The sequence below is a fragment of the Hemibagrus wyckioides genome, linkage group LG25, assembly GCF_019097595.1.
Source record: "Hemibagrus wyckioides isolate EC202008001 linkage group LG25, SWU_Hwy_1.0, whole genome shotgun sequence".
Classification (NCBI taxonomy): Eukaryota; Metazoa; Chordata; class Actinopteri; order Siluriformes; family Bagridae; genus Hemibagrus; species Hemibagrus wyckioides.
In genome coordinates this window covers 18,859,958-18,881,243 of record NC_080734.1, presented here as the reverse complement: position 1 = coordinate 18,881,243, position 21,286 = coordinate 18,859,958, and the positions used below count along the sequence as shown (strand labels likewise).

Here is a 21,286-nt window from a genome sequence, read left to right as displayed (position 1 = left end):
CTTAGTACAGCTTTTGACACCATTGACCACACTGTTCTACTTGATAGGTTAGAACATGTTGTTGGTGTTAAGGGAACAGCCCTCTCCTGGCTCAGGTCTTATTTGACCGACCGATATCAGTTTGTAGATCTAGATGGTGACTTCTCTATGCATACCAAGGTTATGTTCGGTGTTCCACAAGGTTCTGTTTTAGGCCCACTGCTTTTCTCCCTATATATGCTACCCCTTGGTGCAATTATTCATAAACATGGTATTAGCTTCCACTGTTATGCCGATGACACACAGCTAAATGTCTCACCTAAGTCAGATGAGAGACACCAGCTTATTAAGATAGAAGAATGTGTAAAGGACATTAGACATTGGATGGCCACTAACTTCCTCCTGCTTAATTCAGACAAGACAGAGGTGCTAGTACTAGGACCACATGCAGCTAGAAGTGAGCTTTCTGATTACAGAGTAACGGTGGATGGTCTTTCGGTTTCATCTTGTCCAGCAGTAAAAGATCTTGGTGTGATTATTGACTCTGGTCTTTCGTTTGATACTCATGAAGATAATATCACTAGGGTAGCCTTCTTCCATCTCAGAAATATCGCTAAGATAAGAAATATGATGTCACTTCATGATGCAGAGAAACTAGTTCATGCTTTTGTTACCTCTAGGTTGGATTATTGTAATTCCTTACTGTCTGGATGTTCCAGTAGGAGCATAAACAAGCTCCAGTTAGTCCAGAATACAGCAGCTAGAGTCCTAACTAGAACCAGAAGATATGAACACATCACTCCTATTTTAGCCACACTACATTGGATCCCAGTCAAATTTCGCATTGATTATAAAATACTGTTACTAACCTTTAAAGCACTAAATGGTCTCGCGCCGCCGTACTTGAGCGATCATTTAGTCTTTTATGATCCGCCACGCCTACTCCGATCAAAGGGTGCTGGTTACTTGGTAGTACCTCAAGTAGCAAAGGCTACAGCAGGGGGTAGAGCTTTCTCTTTCAAAGCCCCAAAGTTATGGAACAGCCTTCCAATTAGTGTTCGGGATTCAGACAGAGTCTCAATGTTTAAGTCTAGGCTGAAGACACATTTGTTTAGTCAAGCTTTTAATATATAATTCTTAGGTAAAGGAGCAGATCTGGAAGGTTCATGGTCATAGAGTGTTTGGTGTACTGGGATGTTTGGATGCTGTCATCTTACCACCCTCGCAAGTCGCTCAGGTTTGCTAACTGTGAAGTGGTTGGACGCATTATGTCCCGGGAAGCCTTCATGTCTGTGACCTTCTGGATCTCCCCTTTTAGTTATGCTGTCATAGCTAGTCTTGCCGGAGTCCCTGCCTGCACTTTACACATAATCTACATTGTCTTAAACATCACATGATCAGAATCATTCTTAATATCTTTCTCTTTCTCTCTCTGTCTTTCTCTGTCGAGATATACACCCCACTCCTGAGCTCCCACTGTTTGCCAGTTCCAGTGTGACCACTGCCCTACCCCTGGTCGGAGTCTCGTCGCTTGTTGGTGCCCACTGATGCTGTGGATGGATCTGTGTGGACCAGGAGACAGCCATGGACAGAGCCACTTGGGGACTTTCATACAGTCACAGATCTGCCATTACATCTGTCAGCTTGTGACAGTAAAGAATTAGTGTCTATAATGACCTTAGAAACTACACTGACCTAATAGTTCCTCATGGGCCATTGATTGCTGTTGTAGAAAGGACATTAATCAGCTATAGTTACGTTATTTACTGTTTAGTGTCACCCAAATGAGGATGGGTTCCCTTCTAAGCCTGGTTCCTCTCAAGGTTTCTTCTTATTCCATCCCAGGGAGTTTTTCCTTGCCACCGTCGCCACAGGCTTGCTCATTATGGATAAAATAGTTTAATTATTAAATTTAATGGTTTACTCTTATTTCTAGTTATTTATTTATTTTTATTTATTTATTTTATTTTTATTTATTTTTCCCCTCCCCTTTCTCTGTTTTTCTTCTTTTGTAAAGCTGCTTTGAGACAATGTTCATTGTAAAAGGCGCTATACAAAATAAATTGAATTGAATTGAACTGAAAGTCAGTGTTCAGGATCAGCTTCATTAACAACGCCATGTTTAAACTCGGACCTGGACTCGCCTCGTCTCATCTTTTTACATCTTTTACACCAAGTGTGGCTTAACTACCGCATTTTATTTACATCTTTCATCAAATACAGAGAAAATATTGACATGTGAAGAAGAGCTACCTTAGATCCACACAATAATAATAATAATTATAATAATAATAATAATAATAACAGCAGTGAGTATTGTAGGAGACTTACGTGTCGTGTGAAAATGCAGTAAATGACCTGATAGGGTCAGAAGTTGCGTCTCCGAATTCCCCCTGTGACGTGACGGAACCGATTTGTAGGGGCCGGGCACCATGGCAATCATCAGTCGCGAGAGCCAGTCACGTGATTACACAGCCAGCCAATCAGGTGGCAGCTCTACTTTGTCCTCTGTAGCTCGGTGCCTCGAGGCTCTGAGCTAAACTTTTAAAGGACTAATGTGAAACATTAAACCATATTAGCGATAAAATAACGATAAATCAATAAAACCTCACTTTCATAGACTTTTCCAGTGAAAATCAATCATGGTGTCAAGTAAAATAAATAAATAAATAACTAGCCAAGGATTGCTAAGTGTTGCTGGTTTGAATGAATCCCGTAATAAGGATGCTAATTGTTTTTTTAAGAGACGGTAAAATCTAAGCTAAATTAATTAAAATATAACAGATTGTGTTTGTTGGATGTTTTTTTAAGTGTGGATCAGCTGCCTACACATACACTGACCAGCCATAACATTATGACCACATGCCTAATATTGTGTTGGTTCCCCTTTTGCTGCCAAAACAGCCCTGACCTCTCATGCACTGTGTATTCTGAGCAGTGAGAGGTGAAGTGAATAACACTGATGATCTCATCATAGCCCCTGTTAGTGGGTGGGATATATTAGGCAGCAGGTGAATGTTTTGTCCTCAAAGTTGATGTGTTAGAAACAGGAAAAATGGACAAGCGTAAAGATTTGTGCAAGTTTGACGAAGGGCCAAATTTTGATGGCTAGACCACTGGATCAGAGCATCTCCAAAACTGCAGCTCTTGTGGGGTGTTCCCGGTCTGGTCACTATCTATTAAAAGTGGTCCAAGGAAGGAACAGTGGTGAACCGGTGACAGGGTCATGGGCGGTCGAGGCTCATTGATGCACATGGGGAGTGAAGGAACAGACGAGCTACTGTTGTTCAAATTGCTGAATAAGTTAATGCTGGTTCTGAAAGGTGTCAGAATACACAGTGCATCATAGTTGCGTATGGGGCTGCATAGCCACAGACCAGTCAGGGTGCCCATGCTGACCCCTGTGCACCACAGCCATCAAGGAATACTATTTCCATGAAAGGGTCTACATGGTCTGCAGCAATGTAGGTGGTACATGTCAAAGTCCACATGGATGGCAGGACCAAAGGTTTCCCGGCAGAACATTGCCCAAAGCATGACACTGCCTCCAGCGGCTAAATCATCAAAATTAAAAGAAATAAACACTTGAAATATATCAGTCTATGTGTAATGAATCCACATAACTTTTTGATGATATTCCAATTTATTGAGATGTGTATATCTATATACAAATTTATTTCATCTATATATATATACAGTTGTGTTCAAAATTATTCATACCCTTGGTATTTTTATAGTGTTTTTGAGTTGTCTTCTGTGATGAATGAGTTTTATATATTTAATATGTCACAAACAACTGAAGAAATAACAGCATGTGATATTTCAAGAAATATGCCATTTCATGGGTTTTTATTGACAAATATTCAAAAATCGCCATGTTCAGAATTATTCATACCCTTTATATTACAATGTTTCAATAATCAGTAGTAAAGCCTCTGTTCTTAATGACGGCCTGCAAACACTTCTTGTAGGTCTCCACAAGATTTCTGCAGGTCTGCTGCAGAATGTTTCCCCACTCTTCCTCCAGTTGTTGGAGATAGGAAGGCTTCCTAACCCTGACCTGGATCTTCAACTCTCTCCACAAAGTTTTTTTTACATTTACAGGAAAGGTCCCAGACAACAAAATCCGAGCAGGGTAATCTAAAGGCAGAGAGCACGGCAAAGTTATCACAAAGAAAAGTCCTAGGCAAAAAATCTGAGCAGGATAATCTGAAAACAGTGAGAATGAACAGTCTGGCTGGCTGGGGGAAAAGGCGGGAATAAAGGCGGGAATAAAGGCGGGGAAAAAGGCAGGGAAAAAGGCAAGAATAAAGGCGGGATGACTCTCAGCAACGCAGTGAGAACATCTGGCAGGAAGGCACGTAGACAGCGTGTTTATATAGCGCCGAAGGGAGGTGAACCCGGAAGAACTCCGTCCATGATGACCGCGAACCCGGAAGTGTGCGCCGGGATGGGCGACACGTGCTGACACTAACAGCAGAACTGCAGGCTCATATTTCCATCATTCAGACTCCAGTGTTTTTTTACACTGACGCCACATTTTAGACTATTTTTAAATAAAGGCCAAATCTCTGCACCGCCTCTCAGTGGTACATTAAAGTTACATTTTAGTTTATCTACCAAAATGCTTTCTGTACTCTTTTAGTTTTTCTAAATGCTTTCTAAACAACATTGCAAAATCAAATATTTCCTTAATATTAGGCTATAATTTGTCATTCCAGCCTTTATTTTTGTAAAACTGTTGAACGTTTTATTGCATTTTTTTTTTTATCAATTTCTCAGTTGGTTGTGGGAAATAAAAACACAAATCAGGTTTTCTATGATATAAAGATTTTAGATATCTGGATGGGAAAGTTTGTCACTTATGGAGGAGGAAATGAAGTTTTTATTCTGGTTTTAGGCTCAGGACAGAAATCCAGACTTGATGTTCATTTATTTCAGTCTTTATCAGGAAAATAATGCATTAAAATTTCATCAGAAGCCTGAAACACCCCAGGATTCTGTGTATTGTATTGTGGGCTTTATGGCCCTTATTGTTGTTCCATCAGGTCTCCCTAGCAAGAAAGCAACACCAGAAGGAGGTGGAGAACATCGCTCAGCTGGAGCAGGAGAAGTTTAACCTGACAGAGCAGGTGGAGCATCTAAGAGACACGGTGAAGGGCATGGGATACGTAATCCTTGACCTGAACATGGAGTTTGCTAATCTAATGAAAGTGAGTGTGAAAAATCCATGCATTAAGAGGCTCATTTAGGAATATGAAGAATCTTTAATGTTTTTTCCGCACGATGAGTTCACATTAATATTGTATTTTATTATTTATTATTATTATCTATTGCTCATTGCAGATGTGATCATTAAGCACTTGAGTGTGAACCTCTTTTGTCCCATGTGTGTGTTTTAGGCACATGAGCGAGAGCAGGACGCTCCCAGGATCCTCCAAGTGAAGAACGACAAGCTGAAGAAGACCCTGAATCATGAGGAGGAGATACTGAAGGTAAACTTTGGTGCTGAAGTGGGATGAGTATGCCGAGCTTTGAGCGTGTGGACTGGAGGCCCGCCATCTCAAGAAGTAAATAAAGTCAATATTGTTTTCTTTCAGGTCTCCTTGGCTGAAGCTGAGGAGCAACACCAGAGGGATGAGGAGACCATTGATTAAAATTCTATTTTCAAGTTGCAAGATTCAATCTGCAGCTCATTGCAGATGTGAAGGTTAAGCTCTTGAGTGTGAACCTCTTTTTCTCCAGGATTGTGTACGAGACTGGGAGGACCAACTGAAGGTAAATTTTCTTCTCAAGAAGCTAGGACTGCTTTTGTGAACTGATAAATAACTTGCAGGAAGACAATCAGAAATCCATCAGCTTAGATCCTCCGTAAGGGAGTCAGTTTTTAAATGAGTCTGAATGTGTGTGTAGAAGTAAATGAATTCATTGAGCCTTAATTGTTGTCTTTTGAGGTCTCTGTGGCTAAAGGTGAGAAGAAACACCGTAAGGCTAGGAAGACTATCAGCAACTGTATAGGATATTTTTAAAAGTTTCTTGTCAGTAGCTGTGATTTCCCTCATCTCATTTTGGGAGTGTGTCAACTCAAAAAATGCCCTGGGCTTGTCACGGTATTGGGGATGAGTTGTCTTATTAGTTTGGACGGCCTCATGCATTCGTTAGCTAGGACTTTGGCGCAGATAATGCACTGTGGCTGGGGCAGGGAGAAAATGAAATAAAACCATAGTTCAGGTAACTATCTTGGTATTTCCTGCATTTCGTGTTTCCAGTATTGCTAGCACTGCAACCCAAATTGGTGGGAGCTTCCCCATCTGGGTCCAGTATGCCAGGGTCATTACTATCAGCTGCTGTAGGCGAATCAGTGGGTTTTTGTGGAGGACGAATTACAAATTTGTCCATTTTTTGGTCAGCCAGGGGATCATGGATAAAATTAGCTAATGCAATATGATTGTTCTCCTTAATACTAACTGTCCAACACTTTTCAAAATATGACGCGACCCCCCACAGAGCTCACTGAGGCCCCCTTGTGGGCTGGGACCCCCCTGTTGGGAACCGCTGATCTAGACAATTTAGATATTTCAGCTGGTTTTGATGTGTGCTAGTGGGTGCAAGTGTTGAGGATGTGGAAGATAGGGATAGGTGGAGAGAGATGATTCGCTGTGGTGACCCCTGAAGAGAAAAACCAAAAGAAGAAGAGGTCCTAAAACTGACCCTTGTGTGAACCTGTATTTCACTGGCAATACACTGGACAGTTCTCCATTTAAATCTACAAAATGGTATCGATCAGACAGGTAGGATCTAAACCATTTTAATGGCTGTCCATGAATACCTGTGTGACTTTGTAAACGATCTACAAGAATATTATGATCTGTAGTGTTGAATGCCGGACTAAGATCAAGTAAGACTAATACTGAGATGCAGCCTTGGTCCGAAGCTAAAAACAAGTCATTTGTGATTTTAACTAGCACAGTTTCTGTACTATGATGGGGCCTGAAACCTGACTGAAATTCTTTAAAGATATTGTTTTCCTGTAAGAAGGAGCATACTTGAGCTCACACCACCTTTTCTAATATTTTCGATATACACTGAAGGATTGAAACCGGTCTGTAATTTGTTATTTCATTAGGGTCTAATTTAGGTTTTTTTTAAGAAGAGGCTTAATGACTGGCAACTTGGGAGGTTTAGGGACGTTATCTAAATATAGAGAGGAATTAATAATGCTTAGAAGCGGCTCTCCAGATGTATGTATCACTTCTTTTAGTAATCTAGTTGGAATTAGATCTAACAAGCACGATGTTGATTGCAGCATTGTAGCTCTAGATGTGGCGCTTTAGGCTGGACTGGATCACGGGATGCTGTCATGCTGAACATCCATTATTTTGTTCCTGATACTATCAGTTTTTTCAGTGAAGAAATTCATAAAGTCCTCACTACTAAACTGTGATGAAACTCTCTCTCCAGATATCTGAGGTTTTGTTAGTCTAGCCACTGTACTAAATAAGAATCTGGGATTGTTCTGGTTTATTGCTATCAGTTTGCTCAGATGCTCAGCCCTAGCAGCTTTTAGAGCCTGTCTATAGCTGGACAAACTGTCTTTATATGCAATTCTAAAAATCTAGTTTTTCTCCACTTTCGCTCGAGGCGTGAGTATGACTATTGTACCATGGTGCAGGTGTTTTATCTCTGACCTTTTTTAATCAGATGGGGGCAACAGTGTCTAGTGTTATATAAAAACTCTAGTATTATGGTCTCTCTCTCACTTTATCTCTCTCTCTCTCCCTTTCTGTTGAATTGTAATGTAAGGTCTCACTGCATGTAGTTTTGATTATTGAACATATTTAGCTCCTGTCATGAAAAGCTTTTTGTCCATGTTCTGTATGTACACCTGACATTTAATACAGTTTATATTTTGATATTTTAATGTACACTATATATATTACAAAATAAAGGAAACGTTTTAAAGACCAAACACATTTCTGGTGTTATTTGTGTGTTTGATTAGAAATCTTTCTGAAGCAGTAACAGTTCTGTCTCAGTAACATGATCACTTCCTGTCTCTCAGGTGCTGCAGTATTGACTGTGGGCTGAACAGTGAAAGTTACTGAATGGAAAACATTCAACAATTCAATTTAATAAACACTTCAATCTGGACAAGTGAATGCCAGTCCTACATGATGGAGACTGGATCATGTTCATTCACAATTTAAACAAAACCACTGCATGTTCGTGGGTTCAGGTTAGGATTAGGGTCTGTGTCATTCACCAGAAAAACTTAAATCTAGATGATCAGAAGAGCCGCAATCAGTGTTCTCATATTCTGTAGGAAACAGATGAAGGAGAATAGACTGGAGGTGGAGAATGGACAATGTGCTTTCAGTTTTATTTCACATTTCTGTTTTAAAGTGTAGTTCTGACCTGCTTCACTTCAGTGAGACAGAGACTCGTACCTCAGCTTTCTCTAATACCACGTCCCAATCAGTGTCCACTGGAAAGCACTGAAGATGTGACATTTCAGAAATAACTGAAGGAATATTCTGAGCTATCTTCTCTAGATGTCATGTCAGCTACCTCATCACTGACCGCAGCAGCCTTCTGCCTGGATGTTCCCTGTGGATGTTCCCCTCGGACCACACTATATCAGTAGTAGCTGTGGGTCATTTCCCATCTGACTGCAAACCAACAGCTGATCAGCTTCAGTGTTATTAAGATTCAAGATTCAAAGAACTTTATTAATCCCAGGGGGAAAAGCTGCATTTGTGCTTCATTATGCTATACTAATACACAAGCTAACCAGCTGAAATGGCAGCCATCAGCTAACTGTTCACACATCAGTAACAGGATCATGTGTAAGGAAAAGTATGCAATGACTCTTAAGCACCACCAGAGGGAGACAGAGAGCGGACACTGAACTAATTAGTGCTAACCTGCTCCACCTGGGACTGACCTGTTAAAGGCTGCTTACAGCTCAAACACTCAGTCTTGGGTTCGAGTGCTGTACTGAGACTCAGCTGGTATTTTTTTAACAAAAAAAAAAAATATTTGGATTTATCTCTCAGGTTTCTGTTCTTCCTTTCCTCTTCAGAACAAACCTCTTGGTGCTTGTCTCTTGGGGTTTCTCCTGGTATTTCCTTTAAAAATCCTTGGGTTTATTTATTTTTCTCCAAAGTGTGTCCTTTCTGACCTTTTGTTTTTGATTACTCTTCTCGATCTTCAGACTAGGGCCACTCCCAGGTTTGTTACTGCTGGTTTAATATCTCACTGGGCTTCTTGTTGGTCTCTCTCTGCTCCGGCCCCAGGTTCAGGTCCAGTGTGGTGTGACCCTTTGTATTCTTCCTCCTCTTTAGGGGTTTGTTCCTCCATCAGATTCCTTCCTGTGGTCCCACCCCACGTCTCTAGGCCCTATCCCCTGGTCAGCATCTTGTCCACATCAGGTTTTAGTTGGTTCTGCACTTGAGTTCTCTCCCCCAGTCTCAGTTGAGATTACAATATCTCAGATTTTATTTAGTGTGCTCAATGTAGTGTAGTTATCATTTAAATAATTATAGTAATTTATATAAATATTATTTATCATGATCATCATCAGGAGTCATTTCTCCATGTGACTGTTTTCATTCAGGAAAAAAATAAATACTAGGGTGTCCTTCAGATAAAACTGTAATAAAACCTCAGTCTCTCAGTGTTCCTTACTGAAGTAGATGGTTTTGCTGCAGTGGGGACAGAGATTTGGTTCTCTAGTAAATGATGATAAACTGACAGCTGCCCAGGAAGAAATGAAGGAAAGATAGAAAGATTAATGCAGATTTCTGCAGTACTGGAACCCAGGTTTATTGGTTCTCTGAGGTTCTCACCTTTCACTGGTTCTCTAGATGGTGCTGTAGTTTTCCCCTCCTCAGCTCTGGGTAGTGGTGGTGCTATCAGCTGAGTGTACCATCTACACTGAGCTCCTGACCTGGAGATGATCTACAGCAAGGCCAGAAGGACAGTGAAGGACCTCTCTGCTGTGGTCAGGGAAGTGCTTCTGCTCCTTGAAGGTGAACACAGAGAGAATGAGGAGGAGCTTCTTCCTGCAGGTCATCTGGCCCTCAACCAGGAGAACACCTAGAGCCTGGACTTTTTCTGGACTTGTTACAGAACACCAACAACCTCAGCTTTTGCACATCTCAGATTACAAACTGAACTGCATGAACATTTGGACTTTAGAACAATATATAATTCTATATCCATGTTCATTTAATCCACAGCAACACACACCTGTGACAGTCGTATGAAGTTTTTCACAACATTTAAATTTAAAAAAATAATAAAACACAAATGATTAATATTATTAATGAATATCCGTTTCCTTCTGGCTCTGCCTCTGCAGGAGGGTTGTGAGGTGGGCCGGGCCGGGTTCTTGTCACAGCTACATGTGTTATTTTGGGACATTCTAAAACGCTTAACGTGGCTTAATGCATTAAAACAGTTTTGTAAACACACCAAACTTGGTGAACACATTATTAATAAACTATACTATGTACAGACAAGCATATGAGCCCAGAATAAGAACCCAACGCATTTAATCACGCATTAAGCGTTTTGCTCCCATAGAAAACCGTTATATGGAAAAGGCTTTACGTGGCAACTGACTCGGGTTTAATATACTTCCGTTTCTGAAACGGAAAACCCAGAGTTTCCCCCATTTCAGGGTTTCCTTTCTGAAATGAGTCCCAGAATAAGAAAGCAAAGCTTTCACATGGCCACATGGTTGCCTACAACCAATCACGGATGTTTGTTTTGTTTTTTCGCCCAATCACCACACAGTGCAATCTTTTGAAACGCATGTAACGGTCATCTGTAGGTATATATAACAGTGTCAGCAGCAGAACCTGTTATTTGTGCAGTCTCTTGCTGAAGTCGCTGTATTGGTTTTGCTCTCATTCAGTTGTTTTAGAATATTGGAATAAAAAAAGCCTTTTTAAGGCTACAAATCATTTTTCACTCAGGGTACTCTTAATGTACATACTTGTACTTTTTATATTATATTATATTGTATTATATTATATTTTTTGCATTACCTTCTATTCAGTTGTCTTTTCTCTTTTATTTATTTTTATTTGTTTATTAAATTTTTTTTGTACATATTCACACAGATGCAGGTAAAATACGGTAAAATGTCTTTAATGCAAAAGCAGTCAGCGTTTACACTAAAAGAAGCAGAAGCAATTCTAGATGATGTTAAAAAAAATACAAGGAATTCATTTCCACTAAACCACCAATACATCCAGAGGGTGGTGATGTGTTCCTTTATAAGAGTTCTAAGCCAGATGACATGGACTTCAGATTTGATCAAATGATGTGGAAGCAGAAAGGGTCAAATTACCACAACATTCGAAAGTATGGGGGAAGAGTTCTGAAACGCTACTATCACATTAGAACTGCTGAATGTGAAAAAGGGACCTCCTCAGAATTCAGAAAGTGCATTTATTCTTTGATGAATGGGGACAAAGATTTGGCAGCAAATTTCTATCTGATTCATTAGCTGGGTAATGAGACGGTATATGTACCACGCAAACATGGAAATGCCAAAATGGACAGAGTGTTTATTCCTTGTACAAAAAAGGTTTTCGCAGACATATGTCTCAATGACCAAGGTCAAGCCCCTTCAAACATATATAAAACTGAATCTATCTAAAACCTGCAGTGGTAATGAGAAGCACATGCCAGTAAATACCCCACGAAACCTCAAACAAGTTCAGAACACAGTATATGCACAACGATGCAACCAAAGAATCTCACGTGATGAAATGTTTTGTTTGCATGAACCAACTACCTGGTTTCATATGGCATATCACTACATTCCCAGACCTTCTTGTTTATGCAGGCATGACAGGCATTGTAGATTTGGCACGTTCCAACTTAGAGGAATCTGTGAAGTTTGCTCACCCATAGACGATTAGCTACGACACAACATTTCAAATGGGGGATTTTTATGTGTCGGTGTTAGCTATGAGAAACACTGCACTAGTCAGTGATCCAGTGTATCCTGTTGGCTTCATGTTGCATGAATGTAAATTCATGCAACATCATGAGAAATTTTTAACTGAAATTTTGGGAAAGCTGGGAATAGACTCCAAAAAGTACCAAAAGATACCAGTGACAGTTGACAGGGAGAAAGGAATTGTAGGTGCTTTGAAAAAGAACTTTACAAATATAAGTGTAGTGTTCTGTCACAACCACATCTTGCGAGATGTGGAGCACTGGGTGAAGACACATGGAGGGAAAAGGGATGATGTGAAGGTCTTAAAAGACCATGTTGAGCAGCTTATTGATTCCTCCTGTCCAAAAGAGTTTGATAAACGCTATGATACCTTCGCAAAAGGATGGTCAGAAGCATTCCTTTGCTACTTTGAAGATCATCTGAAATCAGACATTAGTGAAAATATGGCCGCATACTACACCAAGCAATTCACTGCATTCAAAATCAAAACGCCAACAAACAATATAAGTGAAAGTATCAACAAAATGATAAAATCCCAAAATTTCAGATGTGGTAAATACTCCACAACAAGACAATGGGTATGACTGCGGTGTGTTTGTTGTTGTGAATGCTTGTGCCATCATTGACAACACACCATTAGGTCCCGTCAACAGCCTGAAGGCAAGAATTTGGATTCATTACCTTATTGAAAAATATCTTAAAGTCTATAGGAAGTCTACGATTTTTCTAATAAAATAATATCACTTCACTACTAAAACCCTCACATTAATGACACACTGATATTAACACTGTTTCATTTCACCTTCTTTAAATAATGACTGCAAAATGAAGTGGTTTTTATTTGATTCTAAAACTTGAGCAGGAGTGAAGGAGAGCTGTTTGCAGGGGCGGACTTAGTGATTTGGGGGCCCTAAGCGATTCCAGGTATGGGAATCACATGCATGTGCAGTACAATAAGTTCCACTATTCATGAGGGGGGCCCTGCATTTGAAAAGATAATGAATAATAACGTTAAAATCTTAATGGTTATAGACAGACCAAACAATATATGATAGAAAAGTTATAAGTACTATATGATTTATATAGGCTTCTTGGTATTGGTCGGGGCCCCCTAATTCCCCGGGGCCCTAAGCGGCTGCTTACCTCGCTTATTGGTTAAGTCCGCCCCGTGTGTTTGTATTGGATCCTCATTAGAAGTGCAGGTGTTCAAACCTTACTGCGGACCTGCCGGGGTCACGTGACAGAACCAGAATCGGAACGGTCTTACGTCACTTACTTACGTGACCGCTGGAGATTTGCCCTTTTCTACTTTAGAAACTGGACGATTCACACTTTCAGACTGAGGTAAGAGAGATTTCTTGTGTTTTCAAACTGACTGGTGTGTAAAAGTCTAATTTAATGATCTAAATGAACACGGTATCGGATGGGGATCAGTGAAGGAAAAAAACTGTTGTCCAGCCATCGTTCTAAAACTCGCAATAACATCTGTTTATGTTCCTCCTCCATGATTTACTGTTATGAGTCAAATGCGGTGTGTCTGCGGTGTAACGGCACTTTCCCCAGTTTGGAAAAGCTGAGACTTTCTCACATTTCTGCAAAGGAAAAGTGAATAACTTCGAATGGCACGGAAATAGCCCTGACTCTATAACTGGGTCTCCAGCACGTCTGAGTAGTAAAGCTTCATAGAATATGTAGAAAATTGATCAGATCAAATGAACTCAATCTAAACTTAAATCTATGAGCAGAAACCGAAGTAGTTTGGATAAAGGATAAAGAAAACACATCGCAGATCCTTTTAACGCTGAAGCTGCTGGACAGTGTTAGGAATAAAGCTACGATGCTGCCAAAGTGAAAGTGGTCAATGAATCTATCCTGCTGCAGGACGATGCAGGATGAGTGTGCTGTAGACATTTCTTATTAGTGCAGCTGGTGCTTCAGAGTAAAGTAAACTTTAATATTTCACAATGCGCATGCATATGAATGGCATAAAAATACTATTATTTAATCTCATAAAGTCCAATACAATGTCAGGCCTCTGTTTCCAAAATTAATATCACCTTCAATAATAAAGTCTTCCTTTTTTTTTTACTAAAAGAGTCTTTTCCAGTCTTGCTGAGGACATCAGAGTGTGTGCCATGGGACTGTCAGGAACAATGTGCTGATAAATAACAGAGTCCATGCGAATGAAGGAAAGCTGACAATAAAAAGTGATAAGTCTAGTCATCAAACCCGTTGTGTTAGATCAGTTACCTCGACTCCACAGTTAACATGCTGCTTATGTCCATTTAAAAGGATTTATGGCAAAATATGATGTTCAATATTGACTTTTTTATAGTTCACACAAAAATGGTTCATTCAGCTGGTTCGGTTAAAGGCAATAAGCTGTGTAAATAAATGTTCCTAATGATATGAAAGGAGTAGCTCTTCACCACCTTCACTTTGTTAAAGTAGCTCTCAGAGGAAATCAGGTTGGAGAGCCCTGCTCTATAAAGTGCTCCTGTTGTTGTGTAGATTTGCAGAAGTACAGTGAAGGTGATGGCGACGCTAGTGATGAGAAACTGCACTGAGGCTTTTGTGCCTCATCCTGAAGAAGAAGAAAAAAAAGAATATCATTCATGCAGTAAAGGTAGAACACACTGAACATCCAGAGCTCCACAACCTCACTGTCCTTTTAGCTCCTTCCAGCATGATCACAACATTTCTTCCTCTCTTCTCCCTCTCTTTGACTCCAGGGGACGACGACGTCCTGCAGCGTGAAGAGAAATACTTGTCTCATGGAGAGATTTATGCATTTCCTGGTCCTCTGATGAGGTGAGACGCTCTTTCTCCTCTCACATGTGCAGGCTTTCAGCAAGCAGATGTTCTGAAGCAGATCATCAGGAGGTTACAGTGTGTGTGTGTTACAGGGCTAATATGCAGAAGGACGAGCTGATGAAGTTTATCCAGCAGAAATGTCAGGAGTGTTTGCTTCACCTGGACGATCCTCAGCAACAGAAATCCTATTTCTTCTGGACCATTATGGAACATTTCCATAAGAAAAATGGAGTAAGTGCTGGACTTCATTCCACTGTTAAAAAAAAAAAAAAAGCATCTTCTCCATTAAATAACTCGGGTAGGTGATTATGAGAGCTCTGGATTTTTCCTGCTCCATTCCGCGAGTGATGAAATCGGACATTGCTGAAGACGCTGCTCTGTTGTGGGACATTAATAAAGTCAAACTGGACAAACTGTAAGAACTTGTTCAGCCAAAACTCCCTGAGAAGAAATCAGTGCAGGGATCAGAAACATACACTGATGTAGCTGAACATAGCTAAATGCAGATGGAGCTGAAATGTAGTCAACTTTAAATAGAATTCTCTTCTCCAAACTCTAAAATCCTGCTCTAATCAGATACTTAAGAAATGTTGATGCTGAGAGCAGTGTCCCACTTTGAACAAATAGAATTAAAAAAAGAATATTTCTGATAAAAATGATAAAAAGTGGCTGAGTGAATAAACCGGTGTTCACTGAGATGTGAAGTTAAAGAGATGTTTCTTTTCCAGAGAGTAATGATGGCTGAAATCGGCGCGCTGCTCTTCAAGGGCTACAGCCTTCTGAGGAGAAAGGTGAGTGTATCAGCGTCACTGCCTTCTGTCTGTACTGTGTGTATTGTGTTGGTCAGAATCATGTGGACTAACCTGAGCCTTTCTGCTCCAGCTGCAACATGTGGAGAACCAGGAGAACTGGTGTCTTCGTCTGGCGCGGTTTTTATGCTCCGCTACTCCAGATGATCGACACAGAAAAGACATTATAAATATGGGAGACAGGTTTGGTAAGGATACGCTGCACTGGAACATTTAACGTGAATGCTGCTCTTGCCGGTCATTTTATTAGGAACACATCAAACAGCATGGAGGAAAATGTCAGTGAGCTCAGTGACTGTAACCATGGCAATGGTTTCAGTGTTTCAACATCATTGGCTGATTGGAGGAGTGCATGAACGTGCAGGTGTTCCTAATAAAGTGGACGGTGGGTGTTATGAACTCTGGACTGGTTTATGGAAGTCGATCCTCACATGCTTGTTTGGTTTCTCATCTTCAGCCTCCAGAGGATGGACCTTTGCAGCACACATCTGCTACGTGGTGGCGCAAGTGGATCTGGGATCACAGCCACGATTTAAACTGATTGGATGTAACAGGTATTTGGTGTGTGTGTGTGTGTGTGTGTGTGAAATAGAGAGAGAGTTAAAGCTTATACAGGTTCAGCTGCCATTCCGGGATGAGTTTCATTGTTTATTGTCTTTAAAACAGCCAATAATTCATGAGTCACATGAGTCTCTGTGTTTGTGTGCGTGTTTGTGTGTTTGTTTGTGTGTGTGTGTGTTTGTTTGTGTGTGCATGTTTGTGTGTGTGTTTGTGTGTTTTTTTGTGTGTTTGTGTGTGTGTGTGTTTGTTTGTTTGTTCGTGTGTGTGTGTGTTTGTATGTGTGTGTGTGTGTGTTTCTTTATTTGATACATATTTCTCTTTACACCAGTTTGCCAGAAAAGAAATCAGCCACAAGGGAGGCGATCGAGAGAACTGAGGTCTACGAGTACCTGCTGTCTCTGAGCTCAGGGTTCGGCCAGAAGCACTTCCAGGTCCGAATTTCTCTTCTACTCTGTTTCACTGCAAATCAAACCAGGAACCGTCGTACTGACCAGGAATATTTCTTTATGTTTCTTAGGAATACAAGTGTATTCATGCCTATGAGCTAGCCGAGGTTGGACTTGATGCTATGGCGCTGGAGTACTGTGAGGTCATCGCTACAACGGTCCTCAGATTCCCTAAGCACATCCAGAGCATTGTGCTGGAATGGCTAATATCGGTAAATGAGATGATCTGTGTTTGTGAAATAGCTCTCAGGTCTGAAATGTAAAGTCTTCATCAACACTTTCCTTTCCTGTGTTTCCTGTTAGCTCTCTAAGAAGCTGCTTCAAAGGAAGAAAGCAGAAGAACCCGAGTGGCTGATGAAACTTCGCCAGCTGCTGAAAGGACAAAGCAGAAATTCGTAGCTCTCCTGATAAACCAAATTGCACCAGCTCTGATTCTGAGGAACATCTGGAGTTCGACCCTTCAGTTCACAGTACGTTACAATCCTGACAAACTATTGTTAACATTTCTAAATCACTAAACAAGGTGTCTACACTGCAGAGTAGCTAGTGAAAGATCCGTATCATTTTCTATTCAGACTCTTATATTTACTCCAGATGTTCACATTCAGACCAACATAGAGACAGGACAGAGTACTAACTGAAATACTGTGTGTGTGTGTGTGTGTGTGTGTGTGTGTGTGTGACAGGTGAGTTTAATTCACGGTACACTGTGGGAGAGCTGCTGGGGACAGGAGGCTTCGGCTCAGTCTTCGCTGGAGTCCGTAAGGCAGATGAACAACCGGTAATAAAGCTGTTATTACTGTAAAAAACACAAACACCAAAAACTAGTTTACAGGACTTAAATACTAACTGAGGGAGATTTTGTAGTTTAACACATATCAGGGATGTAGAATACACATGTAGCTCTGAAACTTTTCCTTCTGTCTGAACATTTTAGCTGTGAATCATTCTAGTCTCTTAGAAATGAGGAAACGCTGTGTCACATGACCTCTTTATACAGGAAGTGTTTTAGGAACTCTAAAATGTAGCGTGTGTGTAAATAGACTAATTATCTTCATTATTATAATAATGGCTTGTAGAACTGATTCATTCTGTTGTGTCCATGTGAACAGGTGGCCATCAAAGTGATGACCAAAGATCCCCATGATATATTCATCGCCATCGTAAGTAAACTTTCTTCTGAGATTCTGCAGAGAAACAATAAGGTGTAAATGACAATCAGATTATAAAACAGATCTTCAAAAAAGTGATGTGTCCATCTACTGGTTTCTGCTAACGTCCTCACAAAGAACTCAGCTCTCAATCACGTCTCAGATTCAGATTTTATTACCTTTCATTCATAATAGATATCAGAAGAAGACTGCTAGAGTTTAGAGTCAGTGCCACTCCAAACCATCTCTACTCTACCATCTCTGCTTACCACAGTTCAGACATCTTCCTCCCTCCATGCTAACCCGTGTGTGTGTGTGATTTTAGCCCGGAGAGACGCTCAAGCTCCCTCTAGAGGTGGCGTTAATGAAGATGGTGTCCAAGCCTCCTTCTTGTGAGAACATGGTGGAGCTGCTGGAATGGTTCGAGACGTCTGATATCTACATCTTGGTGCTGGAGCGCCCCGTCCCCTGCATGGACCTCTATCGGTTCTGTAAGCTTAACAACCGTCGACTGTCTGAATCGGTGGCTCGAGAGGTCATGAGGCAGGTGGTTCAGGCTGCTCATCACTGCTGTTTACGTGGAGTTCTTCACCGTGACATCAAGCCTAACAATATTCTGATCAATCCTGACACGCTTTTGGTGAAACTGATCGACTTTGGCTGTGGGGATTTGTTGATATATGAGCCCTACAGGGAGTATGCAGGTCAGTTCACTAGAGAGATGCAGATAGAGTCAAACTGGAGAAGCTTTTTGGTGATGGTTTCTGCTCTTTCTCTTATTGTTCACTCAGGCACTGATGGTTACTATCCTCCTGAGTGGGTTCTCCAAAGAGAGTATTTCGGCGTTCCTGCTACTGTCTGGAGTCTGGGTATAGTCCTTTATGAACTGGTCCATGGAGAATTGCCCTTCATGAGCGATGAAGAGCTTACTGATGGACGACTGTGCTTCCATTCTGGTGTGTCTGAGGGTGAGAAAATGCACAAGCGTCACTTGTCATGATTCATTTTACTGTATGAAGTTTGAATTTCTGTCTGAATCTTACGTCTGATCACACAGAGTGCTGCGATCTGATTCGCCTCTGCCTGGAACAGGACCCTTCTTCTCGGCCAGGTTTCAGTGAAATCCAGGCCCACAAGTGGTTTAAGAAGGAAAGTCAGGACTCAGTCCAAGGTGAGACAGTTAGAATAGACTTAATGACACTGAGCTAAGAGATGCTGTAATAGTCTAGACTACAGGGATTGTACTGGATCAATAACCAGTTCTGGAATAGAGATCACTCTGCTGATGTGTGGAAATTATTTTATTTTAATATCAAACTCTATTGATTATTTTACAGACCCTTCCTGCTGACTAGGATCTGGTAACGACAGACAGACAGAAAGACAGACAGACAGAAAGAAAGAAAGAAAAAAGAACTAGAAAAATGAAGTAACTTCTTAGAAAATGAAAAACGCCCCTGCCCCTCCCTACACACTCCCAGTGACCGACTCTGTCAGACCTTCTTATGTTAGTCTCCTCCTGTAGCATCGGTGTACTCCAGCTGATTCTTTAATGGAAGCTGTTGTTCTGCCCACTTCACACTTAGAAAGATCCCAGAATGCCTCGCTGTCATCAGCACAAGGCCTGAGTGCTCCACTGTTGAAGCACAAGGTCATGCTGTGGCAGATTTTTGCTGCTGTTGTGTTTTTGTGTGTTTTTTCAGGACCTGCGAATACACCTCCCTCCTGCAGCTGTGATGGAGAAACAGATGTTTGCTGCTGGTGTCTTTGGCATCATCTCAGGTGGACAGATATAAAAGGATCGCGCTTCTACAGGATTCTGACCTCAGACGTCACTACATTCTTAAACGCTACTCGGACAGTCGTACAGTTACGCCTGCAGCGGGCGGAGTCTGGCATGAACAGAGGCGTGTCTCTGTTTACATCATTAACAATATTGAAAAACAATTAATAAAAAAAAAGTTAAAACTCAAACTGTGCAGTTATTGAAATACATAAACAGGAATGTTTTTACATTTCATTTATCCTTCCTTTATTTAATCACACACAATCCTTTATTGAACACTGAAATATTTAATTAAACATAATGGGATTATGGAGTATTGAGATGAAAGAGGCTGAAACTCAGCAAGTCACATGGTGTAGAAACTGATTAAACAATGTGTAAGGAAGGAGAATTCTTTTTGGTTTTATTTATTTATTAACATTGTTGTGGAAAAAGATGAAATTAGTCTGAACTAGTCTGCACGCACACACAGAAACAAGAAGAAAGTTTAATTATTCCACGGCAGACAAACAAAAGAAAATCCACAATTTCTTACTCTACAAACACTGTGTGACGTGTGGAAGATCTAAATGACCAAAGCCAGGTCTACACTAGTCATAGACAAGCACTTACGCTGGTTTTTATGCTTAAATTCTAACAAATAAACAAATAACCATGACCTTTGCACATTTATTAGATTTTCCAGAGAACCGAGAGACTACACATTTAGATTTTTTTTGTTTTTATCCAAGAGACAAGCTAAAAAATAAAAAATAAAATACTAAAAATAATGTTGTGAACAAACTCTTGAGAATTCCCCAGGAGCTGCAGGACCATTGAATACAGTCTCCTTCTTCTTCTTTGGGTTTATTATAGTTAGGAAACAATCTTTATGGTGTACTTCCTCTCATATACTAAATTCTTTTAATCAGATTTGTGGCTCATAAATAATTTAGCAGAGCCTTAGCAACTTCTGAAATGTTCCTTAACAACTTCTATAGTGTTAAACCACTTAAACCTACAGAATTAACTTGTTCTGCAAACCAGCATCTTTCACTATTCTATCCAGTACACCGAGAAAGACTATAAAAGGGCATCTATGTCACATAACCCCCAGCTTCTTTATCTTCAGGAAGCTGCTTGTCTGTCCATGTGAATTGTCTACTTAGTCGACTGTCTTGTCTAGTTTCTTGCATCTCTAACTGATATGGCAAGCTAATGATTTAAAATATGTGTGCTGGCATGCCCCATTTTTTATGGAGACTCTCACACTCTTTGTGTTGTTTGTGTGGGAGCAGAGCTTGCAGGGTCAACTGTCCAGTGAGCTGGCTGTGTGCATTGCGAGAGTTTTTCTCTTTAGAAGGTCTGCTCCTGTCCGGCTTTATGTTCGAGCCAGGTGCCTGCTCCCCATGATTTGAGCCCCATATCTGCCGAAGTAGTCCCCTGCTTAAGGCCTGCAATATGGTAAATTCTCAGAACCTTGACCTGGCAGTCTTCATGGACACAGGGGGCAGATCCTGAATTCATGGACCAGGAACTGGCATGACACCTGGGGGTTGAAACCAAGTTACTCCTGGTCACTCTCCAAGTTCAAGCCTTGGACGGTCCCTCCACAAGACCCAATGCAGGACAAAAGCTTTTCTGGTGAACATGGCTAAGCACCATCAAGAGTGTCTGTCATTCCTCGTCATCCCATCTTCCCAAGCCCTCATCATGTTCGGGTTTCCTTGGTTAAAGAGACATAACCCTCACACAGACTGGACTAGTGGTCAGGTTCTCAGCTG

General features: G+C 40.8%; 1 protein-coding gene and 1 long non-coding RNA gene across 2 annotated transcripts; both read left to right on the top strand.

The window, feature by feature from the left end:
- The first annotated feature begins 4,684 nt into the window (after window positions 1–4,684).
- LOC131346255 (uncharacterized) lies at window positions 4,685–6,205 on the top strand. Its single transcript, XR_009203589.1, has 3 exons — window positions 4,685–5,192; window positions 5,382–5,474; window positions 5,580–6,205. It is a non-coding gene; the product is annotated as an uncharacterized LOC131346255 (long non-coding RNA).
- A 10,758-nt stretch (window positions 6,206–16,963) lies between these two features.
- LOC131346024 (serine/threonine-protein kinase pim-2-like) lies at window positions 16,964–19,700 on the top strand. Its single transcript, XM_058379323.1, has 7 exons — window positions 16,964–17,056; window positions 17,273–17,367; window positions 17,699–17,749; window positions 18,063–18,441; window positions 18,529–18,705; window positions 18,795–18,908; window positions 19,441–19,700. The coding sequence occupies exons 3-7, from the start codon at window positions 17,714–17,716 to the stop codon at window positions 19,686–19,688; spliced, it is 954 nt and encodes a 317-aa protein (XP_058235306.1). The 5' UTR covers window positions 16,964–17,056; window positions 17,273–17,367; window positions 17,699–17,713; the 3' UTR covers window positions 19,689–19,700.
- The last annotated feature ends 1,586 nt before the right edge of the window (window positions 19,701–21,286 follow it).